At 36.0% G+C, this 9617-nt stretch overlaps 1 protein-coding gene across 1 annotated transcript; it reads right to left on the bottom strand.

Annotated features, from left to right (window-relative positions):
- Positions 1-2559: 2559 nt before the first annotated feature.
- Positions 2560-3255, bottom strand: LOC127130893 (uncharacterized). Its single transcript, XM_051059851.1, has one exon. It carries the CDS (start codon positions 3253-3255, stop codon positions 2560-2562), a length of 696 nt encoding a protein of 231 aa, XP_050915808.1.
- Between the last annotated feature and the right edge of the window lie 6362 nt (positions 3256-9617).

The following is a 9617-nucleotide window of genomic DNA, read 5'->3' as shown; positions in this document are numbered from 1 at the left end:
CATTAGGATTTGAGTCTTCAAAAGACAAAATACCGCTTCGCACTAGTCTCTGCACCTCAGCTTTCAAAGCAAAACAATTTTCAATAAAATGACCGAGTGCACCTTGATAGAATGCACAATGATGATCAGGTTTATACCCAACATGGAAGTTCCTTCGGAGTAACCGATGGAGTTCTAGCCTATACCAAAATCTTTTGTATCAAAGCAGGATAAAGTTTTGCATAAGACATCGGAATTGGATCAAATTGCGTTTTTCTTTGGACATGGTTTTGTTGATTTTGTTGATGAGTACGTTGTTGAAAACATGGTTGATAATTTGGTGATACTTGCGCAACTGGAGCAGGATTAACAACCGGGGTAATTGACGCCACATGCTGATGACGTTGACTATTCAGAGATCTCATATGCCTTTCTTGTGAAATAACATTAGCATCATGTTCCTTCTTCATGGAAAAACCATTCCCATACTTCTCGGAACTGTCAGAAGAACCACTCTCTTTTAATCGTCCCTTATGAACACCTTATTCTAATCTCATCCCCATGTTGACCATTTCAGTGAAATCACTAGGAGTGCTTGCAACCATTTGGTCATAGTAAAACAAACTCAAAGTCTTCAAAAATAGCATTGTCATCTCTTTCTCTTCTAATGGAGGACTGACTTGCGCAACAATCTCGCGCCATCTCTACACGTACTCTTTGAAGGTTTCCTTATCCTTTTGGGACATAGCACGGAGTTGATCTCGGATCGGCGCCATGTCGACATTATACTTGTACAGACGGACAAAAGCTTCACCTAAATCATTGAAAGTACGGATCTGGGTGCTATCAAGTCCCATATACCATTTCTAAGCAGCACCAGTCAAACTATCTTGAAAGTAATGAATCAACAGCTGACGGTCATCAGTTTGAATCGACATCTTGCGAGCATACATCACGAGATGACTCAAAGGACAAGAGTTTCCCTTATACTTCTAAAAATATGGAACCTTAAACTTATGAGGGATCTTCACATTAGGAACTAAGCACATGTCATGAGCATTATTTCAAAACAATTATTTTCCCCTTAGAGCATGAATCTCTTTCTGCATTGCTTGAAACTGATCCTGAAATTCATCCATCCTTTCATAGACACTAACACGTTCACTCTGATCAGCATGGAAAACAGGTTCTTCCATATACGGAGTAGCATGTACCATAGAAGGTGCTACAGACATAATAGGTAGAGCAACAGGAACTTCAACAGCTGGTTGATATCCTTCAGGCACAAAATGAGGAGGCATACCCCATGGGAAACCATGAGGCATTTGGTGTTTAGGAGCACTGACCGGAGCCACAAAATTGGGCGTAGAGATGATTTTAGAAATCACAGTCCTCTGAAGCGGAGTCTGAGGAGGAGGAAGAGGCTGATTTTGAGCTGCCTCCAGGGCTTCCATCATAGCAGTGAGCCTTTCAAAGCTTTCCCTCAAGGTAGTCACTTCTTCATGGAGTTCACGATTCTCTTGCTCTAAACGGTCCATCTTTTTTTGTTGATTAGCATGAGTATTGTACTGGTGAGATAACTTATCTAAATGAAGGCCAAGAAAAGAAAGAAATAAGACACCTGACAAACTTAAATATAGCAAGACCAAGATACAACATGATGCTTGATATGTAAATGCAAAGTTTTCAAGGAACTTCAAGATGTAAAGCAAATTGCAAACAGCATAAAGGAAATAACACATTTTGGAAATACTCAAAATAAAGTCTCAATAATCCTAAAACAACAGGAAAGAAATTCAGGTCTATGGAATCATATTCGATGATGACCCAACTCCAAGTTGATACTTTTTGCAAAGTCTCTTGATCTCTCTTTTATAGTTGCTCTTCATGCCTTTCCAAACACCATAAGTAGAGAGATAGTAGATGACGATGAAATGTTAGAGGAAAATAAATCCGTTTGGTTCTTTGACCTCTTCATAGCACGTTTCTCAAGCAACTCTATCAAGTCATCTTTTTTCTTCAACTGCTTTTGCAATTCTATCTTTTCGAGGTTTGAAGCATGAAACTTGGCTTCCTAAACATCCTTCTCTTGCTTCATTCTAACCAAAGCTTCTTGCAACTACTTTATGCCTTGAATAGTGGGTGATGTGACCATTACTAAAGACATAGGTCTCTCAAAAGCGTAAGGCATCTTGAATTCTTTTGCTATCTTCTTTACACAACTAGTGTAAGGCTCAAAAGCTACACAGTTCTTTAATTCAAGCTCACTTTTTCCTTTCTTATAAATATTATGCCAAGCACACATTATCCTAGCCTTCAAGCCTTGAGTGTCTTTCCCTTCTTGGAAAAATAAACCTTCTAACAAAGTCTTATTAGGTTTGTCCTTCATTGCGAACCCAAGTTGATGTCTTGCCAAAACCGGACTGTAGTTGATTCCTCCTTGTGTACTCAGAAGAGGAACATTAGAGAACTCCCCACAACTATCAATAATCTCGATGTTATCATAGAAGAATACCAAGTGATGTCATCATTGGTGAGAGACATCAGTCTTTGAGACCACCTTAAACAACCCTTGTTTTCTTAGAAGATAGGAGGCTGCGACAAGTGCAAAATAAACCACTTGTACAACAAAGGTGCATAACAGACAATAGTTCTGTTTCCCTTAGAAGTCCTATGGTGAATGGAGAAATAGGTGTCACCAAGCAAAGTTGGAGCATGATTACCAACCAAAAAGATCCTAATAGCATTAAGATCAAAAAAATTGTCAATGTTAGGAAACAAAACCAAACCATAGATGAGCAAGGTAATAATATCTTCAAAGACCACCATGCTATTAAAATTAGCAAAAGCAAAGGCTTTCTCAATCATAAATTTTGAAGTCAACCCTCTGATACCTCCTTTGACAGTGAGATTAGCATCTACGTCAGATTTCTTCAGGTGAATAGCTCCAGCAATAACTTGAGGTTCCAGAATCCCTTCCAAACCACAAAAAGGAACCCAATCCGAAACTAGTATACCCAAAATATAAGCATACTCCTCCATGGTATATAAAAGCTGATAATCAGGGAAAGTGAAACACCGACAGACAGGATCATATAACTGAACCAGAGTACAAAGAAGACCATCTTCAACATCAGTAGATAGAACAGACAAAAGTCTTCCAAAACAGTCTCTGAAATCCTTAGGATCATCCACATAAGATGCTAGCTTTCTCAATTCCTTAAGATCAGGACATCTAAAACTATATTTCTGAGTATTCTTTCTTCCAATATCCATGGTCAAAATATCAACTATGTTTGCAAAGAAAATATCTAAGTTCCTTGAAAACTTGAGAAAAATGTTCATGAGTGCAATGAATGCTTGATGCAACAACCACAACACAAGATCACACAAGGCACACAAGCAAGGTCCAAAGGTTCGGAGTCACGAGCATGGAGCCAAGGGTAAGAACCAACCTACAATGTATGTACTAAGGGTATAATCACCTGTAATTCCATCTTTTGGATATTATCGGCTTAAACGACTACTCGCCAACCAATAATATTCTCAAGAGAAACTCGTCCGAGTGTAGTATCACGTAACAACTTATTCAAGTCTACACCTGAATAGCCATCGCACTATGTCTTAAAAGGCCAAGATGGGTTAAGGGTTCTAAGGTCCTCGGCTTCTTGGGATCCCAGGTCGGAAAAAGTAATGCCAATTACAACTACTCACATGACATCAGTAGTCCCAAAGGGGCCTCCACTGAGCGGGGAATCTAAAGTCAGCCCATTAATAACTAACTATACATAAGCCAAACAAGACTATACTACTCTCCTATCATAAGAGCACTCAAGTCCGGGTATATGACTTATCTCACCACACAGAGATCACTAAGCACCAGACAGAACAAATAATAACAAACAACAACAAAAATAATATACATATACAAACAACCATAGGCTAAACCCACTAAGGACTACTCCCTAGCAGACTCGCCTGTTTTCTGTAGCGGTAAAAATTTGAGATTAATTTATCGATTAACTTAACTTACAAAGCAAGAGTCGCACCATGCTTGTATTATTTCCAAAGGAACGGGAAAAAGTACGAACAAAACCCAAAGAAGTTTTTAAATAAAACTAATAAAAAGAGATAAGGGTTCGGGGTTTAGTTATGCCAAGGGAAGGTATTAGCACCCTAAACATATATATTACTCTATACGAACCTCTTTGAAAATATATTCATTTTGGCTTAAAATGGTGTTGTTTGCAAAAGATTGGGGAGGTGAGAAGAGTAATATTTTTACAGTTTTCTTTGTTTGCCAAGGCTCCTTAAGCCTTATGCCTACATACCAACAAAGTGAAATGGAGGATCAAAACATTGTAGTTTAAGGTAAAAATAACAAAGATCTTTGTTTTGATTTATTTTTAATGAAGATACATTTTGTCATTTTAAGGAGAACACTCAACTAGTCACCCACAAGTATGAGAACTTTGCATCATCATGAGAAGGGCTCCAACTTGGATAAAGATCAACAAGTATGCCACTAGCTCTCTTATATGGAAAATAATTATCATCAATACTATTGGGGATATGGGGATTACATCTCAACAATGGAAATGACTCATATCTAAACTTTGAGAAGAAAAAAAAATTAAAAGAAAAAGTGCACAAAGGGCACAAAACAGATTGAATGAGTTATGCATTTTTTAGTCTTTTGAAATTGGTCTGAATATGATTAAGATGAGTTAGCATTTATTAAGAAAAGATTTTGAAAATCACTTGACAAGAGTCAAGGTTTATTGAGAAAGTGGTTCAATTTTGAAAACAACAAGGTTGTTGAAAAGAGGGGAGAAGATTTTGAAAATTAAAGAAGGGTGAGAAGAAGAAGAGACTATCCTAGTGCATAAAGTAAAAGTTAGGGAGGAAAGATATAACCAAGAGATATCAAGATTTATGACAAAGGTCAAGCAAGAATTCTCTCCTTTGGATTTAGCCTCAAGCAAACCAAATAAGCAAAGAATAAACCATGTATCTGATGAAACCAAAATGACCAAGATAAGTCTTCAAGAGAGACCCAAAGTCAAAGGTACCAGATGAATCCCAAGGTCTCAAATCACAAACTCCCAAAGCAAGGATCAAGGTCATAGTTCTAAGTTCATAACTCCACAACAATGCCAATGATAGTAACCACAAGTCCATGTATCTGATGAAACCAAAATGACCAAGATAAGTCTTCAAGAGAGACCCAAAGTCAAAGGTACCAGATGAATCTCAAGGTCTCCAATCACAAACTCCCAAAGCAAGGATCAAGGTCATAGTTCTAAGTTCATAACTCCACAACAATACCAATGATAGTAACCACAAGTCCATGTATCAAGAGAACCAATTTTTTATAAGTTTATTCCTTTATTAATGTCTTTAAAAGAAAAAAGAAGTCCAAACGAACAGAAGAAAAAAGAGCATAAGCATAAACAATATGATATGAGATGCTAAAATAAAAGGTATAAATTAAATATCAAGAAATAAATGACAAAAGATAAATGACATTAAAGTAAAGTTAACGCAATAATGTTAGTAATTGGTGTTAGTAAAAAAGGTAAGGAAAAATTTCATTTTTGGGAGAACAATTAACTAATCACTCACAAGTGTGAAAATATAGGCATCTACATCACCATGGGAAGCACTCCAACTTGGACAAAATCAACAAGTATGCCACTAGCTCTCATAGGTGAAAAGGAGACAATACTTTCACACAATACCATGAGGAGTAGGAGACTTACAATTTTACTTATAAAAAATGATTTACTTTCGACACAAAGGCTAGGAGAATGGTCCATTAAATCAATCAATACTTCATGATACTTAGGATAAACTTATGCATCAATCCAAAGTAACTTAAATGATCCATGATCAATTAATTGGTAGATTGAAATGGTGAAAGTTCATCAAGCACCAATCCATACATCATGATCAAGATGCACACAAACCATCCAATTGATCAAAAGAAGACAAAAGAAAAGAAAGGGATGAAGAAGAGGACAAGAGAAAACAAATCCAAATTGAATCAGAGGTTTGATCAAGTCATCATAAAATTCAATCATCCATTTTAGTGGGTTAGGGTTTTTACCCCATCAACACCCAAGATCCATTGAGTTTGATGAGACCTATGATCAAAACAACCATGATCTAAGGCTAACAAAAGTCAACAAAGGTCAAACAAATAAAAAATGCAAGAAAATAAAATAAAATGCATTAGAGACATTTTAAAAATGAATTTTAAAGGGAAATAAAAGAGAAAATCCATAAGATCCTTCAAAACATCAAATAAATGACAAAGAAAATTATTGAAGGTTGGAAATAAAATAAGAAGCATAAAATAATTTTTTCAGAATTTAAAAATGCCTAAAAAAATTTAAACTAATTAAAACAAAGGAGAAAATAGAAGATTAAAAAAAATAGCAAATCAAGAAAATAAAATATGGAAAAATAAAAATCAGATGAAGAAAAATAAAAGAGAATCTTAGAAATTATTTTGCAATTTTTTGGATGAAAAATGAAATTACTATGAATTTTTAAAGAAAAGGAAATTTAAAATGAAAAAAGAAAAAGAAATAAAATCAGAAAAAACATTGAGCGTTTGATCAAGCCTCATTAATTGACATGGCAGATCCAACAATCACAAGGCTAGGACGCACAATGGAATTTAGCCAAATAAAACACGAGATTTAATTCAAATTGGACAAATCAAAACATTTCAAATGGCCAACGTGTCCAGTCAAACTCATATGACCTGAGAAAACTCTGGTAATCTTCCCCGATGATCCCTCACCGGAGTTTCATCGTTTGGAAAATTCAGAGCACGAGACTACCACCATTGTGATAACCTCTTCATCACGAATTCAACCTCATGCTCCAAATTCATTTATCTAAACTGAGCATGGGAAATTTCAGAGAAGTTTAAGAAACAAGCAAACCACGAAAAATAAAATTAAATGATGAACACGATAAATCAACACCAGATAAGTTAGGCGAAACCATCAGAGAGTGAAGGAACTACATCGTGGTAACTTGTTTGAGTTAAAATGATGCTAAAAACTACTTTATCCAAATGGTGATCGGAAGTTGATGAAGCTCGATCTGGTCAGGGCGCTTCAAAAGTTCTTGGAGCTTGGGAATTGTTGCAAAAGCTTCAGAAAAGGCCGAAGGTGGTAATGGGATCAAGAAATTGGATTGAAACAAGCTAGAATTCAAATCACGATAATTGAATTTTTCTAGAAAATTTTATATTGAAGTAGGAATTTCTTGGCTCTCAAAAGCTTGGAAATGAATGCAGTAGCTTCCTCTATTTATAGGGAATGTGTTTAGATCCAAATACATGTGGAATTAAGCTTAATTCGTGCAACACGAATTTGATCATGAGGTGAGAAAAGTGTGACTTCCATTTCATCAAAAATCAGCCTAATGATGCGTTCCAATGGTCAATTAACTTCTGGAGACTTGGTTAAACATGTTTAGGTCCAAAACACATGGTAATTTGGCTTGGAATTGAGATTAGTGAAGTTCAAGTTTCGGGTCATGGTCTATATTGGAAAGAGTAATGTCTAACCACAACCTACTTGTGTGACATTATTGATCCCAACATGACCTCCACCAAGTGAATGGACTCGCAAGTCAACTTGCTAAGGAATAACTCCACACAAGTCAACAAGACTATGTCATTCTACTATCCTAAGTGCACTCGAGTCCGGGTATAGAACTCATCTCACAAAGATCACCAAGCATGCAAGGAATCAATATTCAAGCAATTCAATCATTACATACAATACAGTAATCCCAAATTGCACAAAAATATGTCACAAAACAATACAATACAAGACAACAAGTATGAAAAGTAGGCAAAACCCACTGGAGACTGATCCCCAGCAGAGTCGCCACTTTTCTGTAGCGGGGTATTCGTTACCATTAGAGATATTGACTAAATCCAAGGTAAATCATACAAGTCGAGTCGCCACCGCACTTCTATTTATCCAAAGGAATGGTTAGAAAGAGAACAAAAACCTAAAAGTTTTAACAAAAACTAGTAAAAGAGAACAGAGATCTGGGTAAGGGGGTTGGTTATGCAATGGGAAGGTGTTAGACACCCAAAATATCCTAGGTACTCCTAGGGAGCCCTTTTCACACTTGTTGTAAAGTTGTTGTTTTTGTGAAAAATTTGTTTGTGCAAACATGATTGGAGAGATGAGAAAAGAATATACAAGATATTTACATTTTGTGTTTGGATGGATAAACCCATTGCCTACGTACCATCTTAAAAAAGATTAGGATCAAAACCTCGTAGTTCGGGGTAAAAATCTCAAAAATGAGTTGGTGAATTGATTGGTCCAAAAGCCTTAAGATCTTTTGTTATCCAAGGGAGAAAACTCAACCTAAAACCACAAATCCACCATGTGAGGATGGCTTCAACATGCTAGTGAGGGGTTAACCCTATAATAAGCATGGAAGACTCATTGTCCATCACTAAGGATATAGGTGAGTATTACATCTACCACAAAGATAACTCAAACCTAATAGCTAAAGGTTATGAAAAGTTTGATTAAATAAGTGGCCATTGGAACCATAAAAAGACATTTGAATGGGTTATATTTACCAATTAGAAGTATATACAAAAATGGTCAAAGTTGGTTTAAAGGTTCAATACAAAATAAGTATTATGAAAAGAAGGTTTGAAAATCAAAAGCATAAGGCTTAGGTTTCTAATGTTTGGAAAGAAATGTTAAATGTTTGCACAAAAGTTTTAGCTTGGGTTAGAGTGAAGGGAAGAAGAAGAAGGGCTAAAGTATTAAGCATACAAGAGGCAAGAGAAAAGAGAACAAAACCACACAAGGAGTTCCTCTCTTGAGATCATAGTGATGATCCAAGTAGCTCCCATCCTTTGGAATAAGCAATCACAAAAATAGTAAGCTCAAGCAATCAAACAAGTCTCTTGAGGGATCTTTAATGCATCTTGTATCTTTCATTTTTGGATGAACATGGCAATGGTCCTTCAATTTGAGCTCATAGAATCCCCTAGCACAAAAGCACACACATCAAAAGTTCCATGAAGTAAATCAAGAATAGACAAGAGTGAGTTTAGAGATTTTGGTCTTTCAAGTCCATCTTCATCATTAAGGTCCTTTTACTCCAATTTTGCATAGGGAATGTCCTAGATATTAAATCCATTTGTCCATTTTTGCATAGGGAAAGTCCTAAGATCTAAGTCCACTTCTTTGCATTTGGTCCACAACAATCAAAACAAAAACACAAACACAATAGTATATACACAATTATGGGCTCAAGTGAGCAAAAGGCAAATGGCATTAACATAAACATGGGCTCAAGTGAGCAAAGAGAAAAGCAAATGGATAATATGTGCAGGAATAGTAAATTGCATAAAAGTAAAGAGCAAGAAGTAAATGTTAATTGTTAATGGTTAGTGTTAGTAGTTAGTGTGCCATAAGACAAATTTAGCGCTATGTTAAGCAATTGTAATTGGAGTTATGTAGAAGTCACAACTATCTGAGGCCGGTCAATAATAATGTAGGCAACAACACAAGTTAGAAGTCTTGATTAGTGAACCAAGTTCCAACAACTTGCCATGCCAAAAAGAAAATGAGAAT

The sequence above is a fragment of the Lathyrus oleraceus genome, chromosome 3, assembly GCF_024323335.1.
Source record: "Lathyrus oleraceus cultivar Zhongwan6 chromosome 3, CAAS_Psat_ZW6_1.0, whole genome shotgun sequence".
In the NCBI taxonomy this organism is placed as follows: domain Eukaryota; kingdom Viridiplantae; phylum Streptophyta; class Magnoliopsida; order Fabales; family Fabaceae; genus Lathyrus; species Lathyrus oleraceus.
Note: the sequence above shows the minus strand (reverse complement) of the source record. Positions and strands in the feature narration are given on the sequence as shown.

What these genes read in the sequence shown, in the direction of transcription:
- LOC127130893 (XM_051059851.1), bottom strand. Translation starts at nt 3,255, where the DNA reads ATGGATATTGGAAGAAAGAATACTCAGAAATATAGTTTTAGATGTCCT.